This window comes from Neofelis nebulosa, chromosome 16 (genome assembly GCF_028018385.1).
Source record: "Neofelis nebulosa isolate mNeoNeb1 chromosome 16, mNeoNeb1.pri, whole genome shotgun sequence".
NCBI lineage: Eukaryota > Metazoa > Chordata > Mammalia > Carnivora > Felidae > Neofelis > Neofelis nebulosa.
The window spans coordinates 57,220,249-57,237,154 of NC_080797.1; the positions used below are offsets into that span (position 1 = coordinate 57,220,249).

At 48.1% G+C, this 16,906-nt stretch overlaps 1 protein-coding gene across 3 annotated transcripts in view; it reads left to right on the plus strand.

Annotated features, from left to right (window-relative positions):
• LOC131497391 (acid-sensing ion channel 2) overlaps positions 1–16,906 on the plus strand; it is a 53,663-nt gene that overhangs the window by 1,680 nt on the left and 35,077 nt on the right. Inside the window, exon 2 of one of the 3 annotated variants that reach the window (XM_058703613.1) lies at positions 5,943–7,755. The exons of 1 other annotated variant lie outside the window; for it this stretch is intronic. In XM_058703613.1, coding sequence (XP_058559596.1) covers positions 5,943–5,981 — 39 coding nt within the window. In that variant the 3' untranslated portion in view covers positions 5,982–7,755. Of the gene's footprint in view, positions 1–627; positions 1,042–5,942; positions 7,756–16,906 lie in introns of those variants that run through there. One more of the 3 variants, XM_058703612.1, reaches the window with a different exon arrangement.

Below are 16,906 nucleotides of genomic sequence, written 5' to 3' on the forward strand. Positions count from 1 at the left end.
TTCTCCCATAGCTGCCTTAGGGAGAAGCCAGAGCTTTTGAGTCTCCGAGCCTTGAGCCAAATTGCAATGGTAGGTTCTGGATGACAGGTGCAGCAGTTGCAAAGGAACTGGATGGGCTCTGTCACCAGCACTTGTCCGGGGCCCTCTGCCTAATTAAGACATGCCCCACCTTGCTGGTAGTGCACCCATTCTCCACCCGCTCTCAGGTCCACTGCCTGCTGGCCTCTTGCTCTGAGTTTCTGCCATCACCAGTTAATGCCATAACCAGTTTCTGTCTGCAGCCTCTGTGCTTGCAGTTAGCTGTCTGTGATTCTGGAAAAACCCACAGTGCCGGGGGTGGGGGGCATCCCATAGAGCTCTGTTTCCTGGGGGAGCTGTTTTTACCATCCGTTTCCAACACTGTGAGGAAGAGCACAGCAAAAGCAGTGGCAGTGCATTTATACGAAAGGGGAAGGGGGTCTGAACTGGAGGAAGGGACCGGCCGTACTGGAAGCCCTTCTGAACGGAGCAAACGACTCTCATACATTTCATGCACAAACGATGGCCTAGGTGGCTTGAGAGAGGAGGGGACGATGCCTCATTCTCAGAGGCTGAAACTATCCCTGTATCCCACCCCGTGCTTTCTAGTGCCGTGGCAACGCTCAGCTTCACCACTGCACCTTGCAGCTCAGAAATGCACTCAGCTGTTCCTCTGTCTGCCTGAACGTACCCGGAACACACTCAGAGAAACTGCGGTAGCAGACCCCGGACCGAGATCTCAAGCACCCTCGTCACTGCGTGTCCAACTAGTGGTTTCCTCTCAGTTCATGATCAAGTTCCATTTCCAAGTAAAGGTTCTTTGGCCCACAGATGACGTATTGCACTTAGCCCATAATTGGAGGCCCCGGAGTCCCAGGAGACCAAAGATCAGGCCTTAAAGCCTTACCTGAGCCTTTGACCTCTCCAGGATGTCTCTCAAATGTAAAGGTGCTTGTGGATATGGTTTATGAAATAGTAAGTGGTATGTCATTATCTGCCAGCCTCAGCAAGTCCAGGGCTCATCTGGCCGGGTGTCCCTCCTTGGACTGACCCTCAATGTGTGACCTGCCCCAGCACCGAAAGGGGGATGAGCCTCAGGGCTGGATCTCCCAGCTGTTTGGGCGGTGTCAAAAAGGGCACCCACTCGAGGAAACCTGGAGGAGGCCCCAAGTGGATGGCTGACCTTTCTCAGCCTCTGATCACAGTGGGAAGCCATGCTGAGCCTCTGTGAGAGGGGACATGGCACCAGGTTTGTTCCAAGACCTTGCAGTGAGGGGTAATCCTTCCCACTCCCCCTTTATACCCCTGTACCTTTTAGTCTGGGGTATAGTATGCTGATTCTGGGGCTCTTGCACCGGAAGAGGGCAGGGAACCTTGCTGATGGGAGAAGTCAGTTCACTGGCCTTCTCGCCCATTCCATCTCTCCGCTGCTCATCCCTCTCCATTTGGCTTATTTATTAGGCCCTGCCTGGGTTTTTCCCATGCTGAGTGGCTTCTTTCTTTACATGCGGTGGCTGACTTATTAGAGAAGTTAAGTATAGGGGAGGGGATGTCCCAGGTGGATCGCTTTTTCCATTTTTCTTTTTCTATAAAACATACCTAGTGCTGTCTCCAGGGGTAATGCTTTTGCATAAGCTCTTATTCCAAGTTCTTAGCTGGTGTGCAATGAAGTGCGTAATACCCTTTAATTAGTGAATGAGCCATGATTCTAGCAGAGGGGAAGGCTGTTTGTGGAGGTTAAAAGTCCCAAGAAGCCAGGTGTGGAATTCTCACTGCCATGTATACAGGTGTGTTCCATGCTCATGCAGGTACATTCTTAGCCCTCACCTGGGACAATCTGAATGCAGATAGGCATGTATTTGTCCTTCCTGGGAAAGCTGAATGGGACTTACTTCCGTAGTGCCTGCTTGAGGCGGGAGCGGGGGCGGGGGCTGGGGGGGGGAGCGTTTGCCATGCTGACCTCAGGTGGAAGGAGGGAGATCTGGATGGGGTGTCTATGGCCATGGTGGTGGGTGATCTAAGGATAAGGTTAGGAACAACTTCTTGGCTTGAGGAGGTTTGAATCACAGCTCCATCATTTTCTAGCTTATTCCCTGGGTCATATTTTATGTCCTCTCTAGGCCTCAACTTGCTCGCTGTAACATCTGGTAGTAATACATGACTTTGTAACTCACAGGGTTGTTGGGGGATGAGGAATGTGAGACAATGCATGTAAATGTCCTTTTGTACATTGTGCAGATGTAAGGCGGGGCCGCTCTCCGTGTTAGCAGGGGATTATTATTGTCCAGCCCCCCTGCCCTGTTCGCAGCCCACCGTAGGAGTCAGCTGATGAGTAACGCTGTGAGCAGAAACCAGGGGGGTGGAGGTGGCCGCAAGGTGTTTGGAGCCCAGGGTTAAAGCCCAGCCTTGTGGAAATGGGATTGCTTGGAGCGGAGGTCACAGCTGGGTTCAATAGCTAACTGTGACAGACAGGTGGCAATTCCATTGTTTGTGACTAGCACGTGACTGTTTCACGCTGTTTCTCTGCTCATCACATTGGGGTTCATCTGCCTCCAGGTTCAGGAATGCAAATGACCCTTCAGTTGGCACTTTTAATTTGATGTCCGTAATTGTATGTGTTTGCGCTTTAAACTTGAGATTTCTTTCATTGACCTTTCCTTACTGAAAGAAAGGTCTCTCCACAATGAGATCTCGTTAGATCTTCTTCATCTACATCACATAGCATTACTGAGATGTAGAGGTGAGGGTTTAGGACTCTCGGTGGAATTCCTGCCCAAGGCTGGTGGATCTGCACCCAACCTCTCAATATTTCTTATTACATGAGCAGCAGGTGCACGAAGATGGTGAGCTTTGGGGAGAGAAGAGTTGGAGTTCTAACTGTACCCCCATTTGCTGTGTAATCGTAGGCAAGTTCCCTAACCTCACTTTCCATTTATTTATTTATTTATTTATTTATTTATTTATTGAGAGAGAGAGAGAGCGCGCGTGAGTGGGTTAGGAAGAGAGGGAGAGAGAGAATTGAGAATCCCAAGCAGGCTCCGCACTGTCAGCACAGATCCTGATGCAGAGCTTGATCCCACAAACCGTGAGATCATGACCTGAGCCAAAATAAAAAGTCAGGCACCTAACCCTACTAAGTCACCCAGGCGCCCCTCCCAAACTTTAAAATAGAAACAATAATACCTGCCACTGGGAGCTGCACCCATTCAGGGAGGTAAAGTGCGACAGGAGCCAGTGAGTGGCCCAAGCCTGGTGCGTACAGGTCAGGCCCCTTGCTTTGCTTCGTGTCCCACAGGAGTATGACTGAGCCTGTGCTAGACGTTGGCTCTCTTGACTCCAGGCCAGTGTTCTTCCCACTCCTCCTTACCGTGACTCACCACCAGCTTTAGAGCACAGGCGACTGCTGTGATGGTGGGATTTGTAATTTTCACAGTAGTCAAACCTTCACATTTTTCAGCGCTTTGGTCCATATCAGTTCTGCTGCCTAGACACCATCTTGGCTTCCACGAACCAGCTCATGGCTACTAATCTCACCCCGGGAAGCTCGTGCCCTCCAAGCCCCGAGAGGCGTGGAGTGACCTCCATACGAGGCGTAGTGTTTTTATCAGAGTGTGGCATGTTACCGCATGTTCCTTCAGTCATCCCTTTATCCATCAGAGAGGACATCTGCTATGCAGCTGTTATAAAGCCAGACCAGTTCCTTGCCATCTGAGAGCTCACAGCTCGTTTCCCAACCCCTTCTAGATGGGGAGCTAGTTGAGAGCAGGCATCTTGTCTCCTCAAACACGTTCTCTGCATACATCCTGCCGACAGTTGCTGATTAAACTGTTGCCTTCTGTTTCCCGAATGGACCCAGAATACTTTGCTCGTGGGCCTTACTTACTTTTTGCTCTCCCACTTCTCTCTCCACGTCTATTCATTTAAATCCTACTCGTCCTTTAAAGTCCAGCTCTAATATCTCTGTAGCCTTCTCAGGAAATCATTGCTGATCCCTCTCCCCATGACCGTAATCTAAATGAATCTCTTCCTCCTCTGTCTTTGAAAGAGCATCTTGGCTCATATTCCTCTGTCAGAGCTCTCACTGTGCCTTTCTTAGCATTACACGCAGAAAATGTTTACGCTAGAAGAGACCTCAGAGATGATTTAATTTAATACCTGAATTCCTTAACCACTGATAATTTTTAGACATTGCCTATTTCTGTCTCTCTTCCCTGTAAGACATGATGTCTTTACTGACCTTCTATTCTCAAGACTTGGAACTGCTTAGCACATGGTAAGCTCTCAAAGTGTGTCTTCAGAGTATGTTAAGGGGGATTAAAGTTATTGGAAGCTAAGGTGACACTATAGCTGATATGGCCATTTTTCTCCGCTTCCTTTTTTGGTGTAGGTATCTAGGATCCCACCTACACCAGGATGGCATGTCTCATTGTTGTCATTATTATCATACCGCACTTTCTGATGACAGAAACAGTCCATGCTCATTGGAGAAAACTTGGGCAGTGTGGGGAAGGAGTAAGGAAGGAACAAAAAAATTGCCTACGGTAGCATCCCGGACATAATTACATGTATTACTTTGGCATTTGGGAATAGCTCCATCCGGTCACATAATGTGTGCGTGTTTGTGTACCCTCGTGCCTGGGATCACACCTTCTGTACATGTGGTGCCTTGTCTGATGTGCAGCACACTTCTGATCAGTGTCAGCTAGCTCTCTTCCTCTTGGGTCCCCAGGGTAGCATCCACGGTGTTAAGGATGCCCTTAAAAGTCCATTCAGAGGGAAAGTAAAATCCAAAGGTATGTTGGGGCACCTGGGTGGCTCAGTCAGTTAAGTGTCCGACTTCAGCTCTGGTCATGATCTCGCACTCCTTGAGTTCAAGCTCTGCATCGGGGTCTGTATGATCTCACAGTTTGTGGGTTTGAGCCCCTCCTCGGGCTCTGTGATGACAGCTCAGAGCCTGGAGCCTGCTTAAGACACTGTGTCTCCCTCTCTCTGCCCCTTCCCTGCTTTCTCTCTCTCTTTCTCTCAAAAGTAAACAAAAAAATCCAAAGAGATGTCCAATCAATACCCCTCTTGTGAGATGTGTTTTGTCTTATCTGCTAGAAGCACCAGGGATAATTTGTGGGAGCAAGTGGAAACCACCCCTCTTAATTCAGCCTTCTTGGATTTTAGGTTCACAACTGAACACCACATACTCTCCTTCGATGGCACTTTATTGACAGTCTAGCTGTGCATTTACCTGAAGCCATCTTGACCCCACTGTTTGTTGCATGTTTGCTAGGATGAACCACAGATGTGTTCACTGACACTAAATTAGATCTCCCCACTGAGGCCTGACCCTGTTCCTAGATGCGGCACAACTTTAGGACTATGAGGAACCATGAGGACCATGGACCATGGACCACGGAGACCATGAGGTTCTCTTTGCATAGAAATTCCTGCCTGCCTCAGTCCACTGTGTGGAGCCTAACTACCCATCACCTGTAAAGTCTCTGGGCACTACGTCTAAATTGGACTTTTACTCCTTAAGATGCCTGGAAGTTTTGTGAGCATTTGCCGTGTCCTTGGAGAGGCGACCCCTGCCAAGCTAAGTGAGCGGTTTTCCGTGGAGCTGGTTCCGGTCTGTATTACTTTAGGTTGCGGCTCCCTGGAAAACAAGTTTTCAGGGGTGTACTGAATTCTCTCTGATGTGTTGGATGGCTGGGGCAGTGACCGGGAGCTGACTGTGATAATGACCCACACCATCTACTTGCAGAGAAAAGCTGATGTTACTGCACAGGCCACTTAGTGCTTAGCTGCTGGTGGGGGAGAGTCTGTGTGTCTGTGCCTCTGTCCCCGGGAGCTCTTAGACCTCCAGAGTGGCTGATGAAGGAAGGCTACCCGAGAGCTTATTGAATTGGTAATTGGTCCTTTCCCCCTCTCTACAGGGCTTCCCTTTTCCTCTCTACAGAAAGTCCTTCCCTTAATGAAGAGATGAGTTCTAGAAAATTTTCTGCAAAGTGAATCCTAGTTTGCCGCGGATGCCTAGAAGAAGAGCTGACATGGGATCCCATTGAAAAAAATCCCCCGAAGACTGAATTGGCAGCTTTTAGCATCAAGTTTGCTGTCAGAGCTATTGCTCCGTAGAACAGTTCATATTTCAAAGTGCCAAGAATCCCGTGTTCTCCATCAGACCAAAAATATACCACCCAGGTCTAGTGATACCTGAAAGTATGCTGGATGTTTTCTCTTTTTTTGTCTGCGTGTTTATGTTTGATGGAACTGGGTTGAAATAGCAAGCCGGACTGCAGGGTCATTGGACTCACAATCTATTATAACCTGAAACGGATGGCCTACATCATCACCCCTGCAAGTGTGAAATTCCGTATATCACATTTCTCCCTTGCTGTGGACTGAAAACTAGTCCATGCCGCCTGGCCTGAGTGGTTACTGGGTAGCAGATGCTTCCAGAAACGCATGTTTATTATTTGAGAAATCTGAAGCATGTGATAGAAGCCTGTTGATCATGTTGGGCTTTATTGGGGAAGAACATTCCAAAAAGTCACATCCCCTGGGTGCTAAAGCATCTTTCTACTTCCCAGTACTTATTTTTCTCATGACTCAGGTACATTCTGTATTGATTACCTTAGTGATCATGGAAATTTATACTCAAGAAATAAAGCACGAAACACAGAAGGAATGTATTTGGATTTAATTGACTTCTGTTGATTGAGTTGTACAACCTTGGGCAAGGTAATTAGCCTCTGTGGGCCTCAGTTTCCTCGTCTATAAAATCAGGGGGTTGAACCTGGTGATTCCAAAGGACTTGCCAACCTGTAGAAGTCTAAATGCAATAAAACATAGCCAACATTTATTTTTCTGATCCCACATTTGTTACCTGAAGCTACGACTTTTATATTTGGTGGAGGGAGCTGGTGCTTTTTTTTTCAAACAGACACATTTATCCATTTATTTGTTTTATTTAGATAGATCTGCAAGTGGAAGCTGAAACACTGACTGGCTGTGGTGGGGTAAAGGGAGGCACAGAACCCTACTCTCAAAATCCTGTCCATGAGCCATTATGTGTCTGGCTGCAGCTTGTAGGTGTGACCGGAAGTTTCCATCCCACTAGTCCTGTGCTTGTGAGCGGCGGTGCATGTATGAGTTAGCATGTATGAGTTAGCAAGGGCACCCTTGGAAGATGCTGCCCAAATCCCCTTTGCTGATGTGAGCGTACAACTCCTGACCACTCATATCTGTACCAATGGCACTGCCACTCCTGGAGATCTCTGGGAAGTTATTCACCTCCCCGCCGCCTGGGGGCAGCCGATGGCCAGCGACTAATTGACCCAGGAGTACAACTTGCCAGCCATCTTGCCTCAAGATGGAACCAATTATGGTTGACGGTTGACACTCCAGAGCTTCCCATGGGATCAGGCTGAGCTGGAATTTTCCTGTGGTTTCAACATCCTTGCTTACCTTTTCTCCCTTGCCGGTATCCTGCACGCCTCCCTCCCTTCCAGGCTCTTCCTGATGTCATTCCCCCAGTAAATCCCCTGGAGGAGAAACCCCATCTCAGTACCCGCCAGGGACTATGACCTATGTGTTGGTGAGTTTTAGCTTCTCCATCTATTTGGTAACATGGAGAACCACCCAGGCATATGGACCTATGTCTGGCTTGGAAAGAAGGAAGTATCGGTTTCAAAAGTCTTTTAAGACTTGAACTTTCTGGATCTGTGTCCTCAGCTGGAGCCTGTAACAATTTCCAGGGGATTTATATTTATATTTATATTTATAATTTATATGTATTTATGTTTACATTTGTATTTGTATTTATATTTATATTTATATTTACATTTATATTTGTATTTATATTTACTTATATATAAGTATATATATATGTACACACACATACATATATATATATATATATATATATATATATATATATGTTTATATATTTATATATTTATAATTCAAATGAGCATCTGTCCAATCAGGATTCATACCACTGGGTGCAGCTGGTTTGTTCTTCTTTGGACCTTCTGGTCCAAGGAAAGCCCTTCCCAAAGCTGCCCATATCCTAAGAACTGAGCTATCCCTAGTCTCTCAGCTGCTGCATACCCCCAGCTGCTCACATTCTAGCTCACACCTTCACCAACACCTGAATTCTCATCTTTTCCCAGTTCTGCTCTCTCTGAAAACCTCCCTTTCCCATGCCCCTCCCCCAGCCAGCCCTCGCTGCCATTTCTTCCTGGATGTGCATCAGCCTGGCTTTGAGCCACAGGGAGGAGCCTTCCGTGGTGGCAGTGGCTCGGGCCCATCTCTAAAGCAGGAGGTGGTGAGCGATGTTTGGCTGACCAAGGGTGATGCTCCTCGTAGGTCACAGAACCCGTGAGTGATGAGGAGCGAAGGAAAGAACTGAGACCGTTAGCCTGAAGAGGGAAGTAGGTGACCCAAGGCAGGGCAGTTGCTTTCCTCAAACCCTTGGAAGGCAGGCCTAGGGAAGAGGAATAAAGCTTTCTCTGTGCAAGGCCAAGGGCAGAGCTAACAGCAGTTGGGGGTGGGGGACAGAAGTTCAGAGAGGTGGCTACCTGCTGATTGGAGGGAGCTCTCCCGGGAGGTTAGAGTACCTGTGCCCGGTCATCAGCCCCAGCCGAGGCCACACAATTGCTTATTGGCAGTGCTGTGGAGGTAGATCAATGTCAAGTGAAGAGTTGGATTTACTGGCCTCTAAAGTTACTTCCAAAGCTGAGCATCTTTGATTTATTTCCTTCCTGAACAGATATTTGAAGTCAGAGGTGAGGACCATTGGCCTTTGGCTTTGGAAAGAATGGATAATAGATGCAAGCCAGCTCACACAGCCTGCAGAACCACCCTATTTCCCAATACTGTGTAGTGCTGATGCTAAGTGTTTCTGAAGCCGGGAATAAGAGGGTGCTGGGGGACAGTCCTTATAGAGGAGAGAGCTGATACGCAGTTCCTTCAAACAGGAAGTCTGTGGGTGCTGGTAGCCAGGGCTTGGGGTGGCTGTTCAAAGAGCTGGCCTCCCAAAGTGAGTGTGCATGCCTTCCTTGAGAAGCAGTTCCCAGAGGAATTTGTCATAAGTTCTAGGCTCTAGATCCAAACCTAGAGAGCAGATCTTGGGGTGGTTTGGTCTGGCCTGGTTCCATGTGCAGTCTGGGGAGACTGGGAGGTATACGGATTAGAGGTGACTCTGGAGTGGCTGGTGGGTAGAGATAGACCCAGCTACAGGGGCTGGGAAGGAGGCTGACGCCAAGGCAGGGCCCAGAGGATGCCCTGCCCAAGAGCACCAGGGGACTGTGGCAAATGTTGGAAAGATGAAGGGGCTTTGGCACCTGAGATAATGACATAATGAGATATCTTAGCTCTGTGGTATAATCATGGAATTGCATGTCGGGTAGGTGTATGCACCAGGCTTGTGTGACTGTGATTTCTTGATTAATAAGAAATATGTATTTGGTCTTCATTCCTGGTTCCTGGTACAAGAGCTTTGAAAGCCCTTGGAATTTCCTGAGGGGTTGGGTGAGAGGCACATCTTTGGCTATGCATATGAAGAGCCTTTCAACCATACCTGATGTTATGCTGATGAAGTGACTCTTGAGGGCTCCCCAGATAGCTTTTAGGTTGGAAGCTGGTTGCCAGAGGGACCAACCATGTGAGTGAGAAGAGAGAGAGCTGGAGGTTGAGTCAGTCACCAGTGACCAGTGATTCAATCCAGCGTGCCGGTGTAATGGAACCTCCACAGAAATCTCCAAATGAAGGGATTCCGAGTGCTTCTGGGATGTGCTGGGAGGGTGGCGTGCCTGGGGGAGGGGCATGGAAGCTCTGTGCCCCTCCCCCATATCTTGGATACAACCTGAATTGTATCCTATAAATAAAGCAGTACCAGTAAATAAACTTTTCCTGAGTTTCTGTGAGCCATTCTAACAAATTTATGAACCCGAGGAGGGGATTGTGGGAATCTCTGATGTATAGCTAACTGGTCAGAAGTGTGGGTGACTTGGACTCATAACTGGCACCTGAAGTGGGAGACATTCTCATGGGACTGAGCCCTTAACCCATGGGGTCCTGCACAAACTTTGGGGAGTCGGTATCAGAATTGCTTGGTGTAAGGGGAAACCCACGCATTTGGTGTCAGAAGTGAAGGGTTCCGGGAGTCAAAAACAGAGCTTAGTAACAACGTTGGGCAAAGTATTTACCCTCTCCAGACCTCAGTTTCCCCCTCTCTTCAGTAACAATAATCCTGGCACTTGCCTTAAAGGATTGTTCTCAGTCATTGAATGAAGTGATAGAAAGGAAAGTTCAGCTCTGGGCCAGATGCACAGCACCATCTACTTTGTTGCTGTTGTTATTTTCATTATTACTAAGAGGAGCCAGGGGTAAAGCATAGTGATGGGAGAATCCAAGAGCGAAAAGATTTTTTGGGAAGTCCATACTGACATCAGCAGGTGTCAAGAGTACGGGGAATGAGTCTGTAGTCAAGCCAGGCACCCAGTGCCTGCCATTACTGTTGGCTGTAAGCTACCGGAGACACTTACAACTATGTCAGAAATAGAATTCCTCTCATTGGGTCACCCCGTGTTGTTTACAAAGCCTGTTAGTGGCTAACATTTTCTGAGCACATCATATATCCAGGTGCTGTTCTAACTTAAGTACTTCGCCAGAGCTCTGTGAATTATATGATATTCGTAGCTCTTGTTTTTGTATGGAAAAAATGGGGGCTCAGAAAGGTTAAATGATAAGACTGAGGTCACTTAGGTAAGAATTGGGAGAACTGAGATTTGAACCAGATAATCTAGATCCTTGATGCTTTCTTTAGAAGATGCTATTTGATCTTCACCAGAATGCTGAAACTGGGGAAGGTAACAGTGTGTCTGTTTCACCGTTGAACATAAATAAGGCTCAGAGAGGTTTAGTGACGGGCACGGGGTCACTCAGCAGGAAAGTGTCACCATTGGGGATTGGAGTCATGCCTTTTGATTTCCTTGGGGTGTTTTCTGTGAGACATCAAGCTTATTTGCACTGGGCCGAACCGAGTGAAGTCAGGCCGTTCATCAGCAGTTCTCCAGCTCAAAAGAGTTGGATTTAGGCGCAAGGTGCCTCAACTTACCTGCATCCTCCCCTGGGAGCCAGAAGCTTGGTCGCTGCCAGAGCTGAAGCAGAGCAGGAAGGCCGCCCGGCTCTTGGTTCGGCATGCACAGGTGGAGGTGCCAAGCGATCCCACAACACCTTCTTCAGGAAAGTCTAGAAGCCTGAAAAGTCTCCTCTTGCCAGGGTGACACTTGGGATCTGTCCAAGTTGCCAAAGGAGGAGCTCAGGGGTCTGACCCTAGGAAGCGAGAGGCAGTTATCGGATGTGATGTGACTCTGCCCTGCCTGCTCTTTCTGCCTCCACCTCCCCACTTGAAATCCGACTTCGGGGGGCAGAAATGACAGCCTCAGGAGACACAGCTGTGTTTAAGGAAACGGGTGGCTAGAGCTCGGTCTGGGGGCTGCAGCTTCTGCCTCTGAACCAGCGACCTGAACTTGAACATCCAGGCTGGGTGTGCTGTGATGGACACATTTGCAGGTGGCAGAACAGTACGGTGGTGAAGAACTGGGCTCCGGAGCGAGACCATCTGGATTCAGATCCTGCAATCGTACACGAGTTGGACAAATACTCAGTTTGGTTTGGGGAGACTTCAGTCATTTGTGGAGTATGGCACGGTAGACCTCAACCCATGTGAGTTTCTTCCTCTTGCCATTTCCACCTACGTGGAAACCTGCTGACTGCTCCTCCAGGACTCTGTTCTTCTGTTTCTTCCTTTCTGTAATTTTTTTAAAAAATTTTTTAACGTCTTTATTTTTGAGACAGAGAGAGACAGAGCGTGAGCCGGGAAGGGGCAGAGAGAGAGAGAGGGAGACACAGAATCTGAAACAGACCTCAGGCTCTGAGCGGTCAGCACAGAGCCCGACGCGGGGCTCGAACTCACAAACTGCGAGATCATGACCTGAGTCGAAGTCGGACACTCAACCGACTGAGCCACCCAGGTGCCCCATTCCTGTCTGTTCTTTAAACTAAGGCTTTCCAGTGCAATCCTCTGCACTGTGTTCTCTTGTGTTCCCCACCCCCCACCAGATATGGCAGTCGAGGGACATCTCTCTAGAGCAGAAGTGGCTGCAACAGGGCTCTGTGATGTAGGGATTCCAGGTTCCTTCCTTCTCCCTGGTGTCTGTCCCTCTCTTCGTGGAGTGTGAGGAGGCGGCGTGCGGAGAGAGAAGTATCTCCATGAACTGGAAGTAACAGTGTCTTCTAAAGTTTGGGCCAAGGCAGCTTCTGCCTTCCTGGAATGATTTCTTAGCAGAACACCTTCCATCCCCTGGGCCTGTTAGCTATTTCAGGGACATTTTAAGTGGCTATTAACAAATGTTGAATTATGGCTGCAAACCTCTGGGAGCTCAAGTGACATTCACATGAATCACGAGTGAGCTCTGTGCAGTCAAGACTGCCACAATGGGCTGGGATTAAACAAACAGGAGCCATTGTTCTCTCTAAAGCAATGAGGCAAGAGCGCTGCTCCTTGGAGCCTGTGATCTCAAGGCAGTGTGCCCCTCAGAAGCAGGACGCTGTCCAGGACACGCAGCTCATTGCTGCCAGGGCAGACAGATGCTCTCGGGTTTGCAGAGAGGTGTATTCGAACTTAGAATCTGCAGGGATTTACCAACAGTCAGCATGTCCGGGGATACGCCGGCCAGTCTCAGAATCAGAACACCGATTCTGCAGACATCTGCTGAGTGCTTCCTATGTTCTGGGCTAAGCTCTAGAGAAATAGAAATGAGTAAGGCCCAGGCTGCACGGTAAGATTACTTGACACTAAGCAGGCAGAGTTTGCACCAGGTCCAGAGGCAACACTGGGTAGGCTCCGAAAATCTTCCAAGAAGAGATGATGTGTGCATAATTCTTTTTATTTTTTTTTGAAACAATTTTGAACATATAAATGTTGCAAGACTAGTCCAAAGACATCCTGTGTGTCTGTTCCCCCATGTCCCACTGATGTCATCTCTGGCCAGAGGACCTCATGCCGGGTCACTCCGTTGTCAGATCCCCCCAAGCCTCCTTTACTCTGCCACCGTTTCTTAGTCTCTCCCTGACTTTCATGACCTTGACATTTCTTAAAACTTTTTTTTTTTTAACTTTTATTTATTATTAAGAGACAGAGCATGAGCAGGGGAGGGGCAAAGAGAGAGGGAGACAGAATCTGAAGCAGGCTCCAGGCTCTGAGCTGTCAGCACAGAGCCTGACACAGGGCTTGAACCCACGAACTGTGAGATCCTGACCTGAGCTGAAGTTGGATGCCTAACTGGCTGAGCCACCCAGGTGCCCTATGACCTTGACACTTCTTATAATTCAAGGGCAACCATCTTGATTTCCAGTTTGGGTTTCCCTCTTCATTAGACCCAGGTGGTGAATTTTTGGCTGAGTTTCACAGAACTGATCCAGGCTTCTTCCCACTGCCTTCTGCCCAGAGGTCCCAGTTTGTCCCCATTTGTCCCAGTACTTACGGTGTTCACTTTTGTCACTTGATTACCACGGTGTCCTCCAGGGAGACACTTTGAGACCATGTAAAACCCCACTTCTCAACTCTCTCTCACCTGCTGGTTTTATCATCATTGATTTTTCTCGCCTGAGTTACTGCCGTGATACTCACCAAATGGTGATTTTCTAATTCCATCATTTCATCCACATTTGTTAGTTGACTTTCTAAAACACAGAAGAGCTCTCTCGTCTCCCTTTTTTATTCATTTATATATTTGTATCAATGTAGGTTCAGATCTCTGTTTTATTCAATGGGTTATAATCTGGTTGTATCATTATTTAGTTCAAAACTCCAGTTTTCCTGTACTTGGGAACCTCTTCCGGCTGACTTTTGTGTTCTTTTGACATTTCCTGGCAACTTCTGAGCACTTTTAGAGTTTCTGGCCCATCTCTTTCTTTTCCTTATTCAGTCCTGTGGTTAGTCATCTCCAGTGAAGACTGGGTCCTTTTAGTGGGAAATGCTGCTTAGAGCTCTGATCTGGGTTCTGGGTATGATCATCACAACTAGGGTTCCCCTACTCCCTGGCTCAGTGGATGGAACTAGGGTATTTACACATACATTTACATCTACAGTGAAAACCTTGACCCCACACCAATACTGCGAAAGCCAAAGTGGGGCTCGAACTCACAACCTTGAGATCAAAAGTCAGGCTCCACTGACTGAGCCAGCCAGGTGCCCCTCACACCAATACTGTCAATTCCTGTCTACTACCACAGGGTTCATTCTAGATTTTTCCTCTTTTCATATCAGCCTCTCCTTTCTCCAGCAGCAGGAAATCAGCCTCCCATTATCTTATCTACTGTTTTGCTCTTGAATGGAGACCATCTCCCTTTCCTGTGGGCTGCTGCTCTGTTTGGATGCCTCCTCACCTGGGTCCTGTCCTATCCTGCCAGGCTCTTGTGCCCTCCTTGTGTGTGCTCTGACTGTAAACAGGCTGCCTCCCGTTCGTCTTCAGATTTCCTCAGTTGTCCCCCAAACATTTTTTACAGCATTTAACTTGAAACATTCAGGATCCATTCGAGGTGCAATCAAGATTCATGGGCTGCATTTGGTTATTCTGTCTCCTTAATCGAAAAACTCTCCCCCAGCCTAACACACGTACATGCAGAGTTTAAAAAAAAAAAAAAAGCAGTTTTGGGATACAGTTCTTATATCCTACAGTTTATCCATAGAAAGTGTTAAATCAGTGGATTTAGTGCATCCGCAGTATTGTGAATTGTAGAACATGTTCATTCCTCCAAAAAGAAATGCTCTGCCCATTAGCAGTTGCCACTTGCTCTCCCCTTTCTCCCAAACCCTTCTACTTTAGCCTCGGGTAATTACCAGTCTGCTGTCTGTCCCTGTAGATTTGCCTATCCTGGACATTTCTACAAATGCAATCATACGCTACAGTATGTGGTCTTTTGTGATAGACCTTTTGTGTTCAAGGTCCGTCCATGTTGTAGCGTGCATCATACTTCATTCCTTTTTATTACCAAATGATGGTCCATTGTATGACTGTGCCTCATTTTATTTATCTCTATCAGTTGATGGACATTTGAGTCATTTACATTTTGGGTGGTTCTGAATAATGCTGCTATTCACACTTCTTTTAGTATTGACTTTTGGAAGAAAACAGACCGATTGTTTTCGACAATCGGATTCTTTCCTTGTGGTTTCACTCAACCCATTCCTCCCTGCCCTGCCTTTCTTGTAAACAGGGAGTTAGGTTTAAGGGCTTGATGAGATTTAGGGTAATGATTTTGGCAAGAGGACTCCTTGGATGAAGCTGCGTACTTCCTGTCGTCTCAAAACAGGATGAGCCTAGTCTGTGGTTGTCCCAGTCCTAGAGATGCTAGTTTTGATCACGTGGTTAAGGTGGCAACCTCTGGATCTCCCTGTTGCATCCTCTCCCACGATCAGATTATCCCCATCATCTGTGGGATGATAGATGCTGTGGTACCCTGCAAACATTCTGTTTACCGTGGTATTTGAACCGGAATTAACAGTTTCACTAGGGGTTGTGAAATAGTGAGTCCCCAATTCTATCGTTCTTTCTACATGTGTTAGCTGACATTCCTTTGTAAAGAAGAGCATCCGCTAGTCAACTGGGGACCAGGTACAGTTCTTCCTCTAAAGGCAAGAACTGTTACCCTTTGGATGGATGGTGGATGCTGGATGGCGAGTTCCCAGATGGACCACAGATAATAAGGTGTTCACCAGAGAATGTTTATGGGTGGGAAGGGAGCCAGAAGGACAGTAGGACTCTACTCAGCAGTAGTCAAGGCAACCACAGACTCCTTCCAGATGCCATGGTATCCCAAGATAGGGCTGTTCATCTTTTCAACACGGTTCTCACTGGTCCAGAGCCTGGGCAGGCCCAGGGCGGAGGTGACAGGAGCTAGGGTTGGTGGAGCAGGCTGTGACGACACTGACCACAGGGCATAAGGCAGGTCACGAAGTGTGAGCCGTAGGGATCTGAATTATTTGGCTGGTCCCTTTGTGTCTCGTCACTTCCCTGGAGCTTCCCCAGCTAGATGGCCTGATACTTGTGCTGCCTGGCACCTGTCTCCAGGGGGTTCGTGGAGCAGCTCCCTCCACTCAGTGGGAGCAGAAGAGGTGGGGCAGAAAGGGAAGTCTCACATGGAGATTCCATTCCCTTGAGCTGTCGGGGTAAATGAAGCGAGCAGATCATCTACTGAGCATTTTGCTACCGGCCGGGCAGTGTTGAAAGCATCTTCCAACGATGTGATGGGGGAGGTCCTTTGTTCCTTCCATTTTGTGTATATGACTGAGACACAAGAGATTTAGGAAATCACCAAGGTCTCAAAGTTCCTGTTCTCATGCACTCCCCCGTTCTGCCTTTCTAGCTTTCTAGGCAGTACGCGAAGTAGAGCTTCTGCTGGGAGGGGGCACAGGTCACGGGGTAAGAGTGGCAGTGTCACATTCACCTGTCTCCAGCCTGTATTTCCCTGTGGAACTGGATAATTCAACAGCTATCTGGCTATAATGCCTGCAGGGGGCACTTCTGGGTGCAACGGGGGTGGAGTGGGGATGCGCTCATGGAGGGGAGAGGCACCCAGTAGACACAAGCATGACTGTTCCCGGGAGCCCTTGGCGTCGTGGCTCTCTGTCCCTTACCCTGCATCCTCTGCCTGATAGTCCACAAGCAGAGACAGCGTTTCCTTCACACAGCCTGCTCCCTGCCTTGCCTACACAGGGGCGCTAATTATCTGGCATGCTTATGAGCCCAGAGGATTAACACGGAACATGGGTAATGATGATTTCGCTTGATGGATTCAAGGCTACCTTCCTGGGAAAATACTTCTGTCT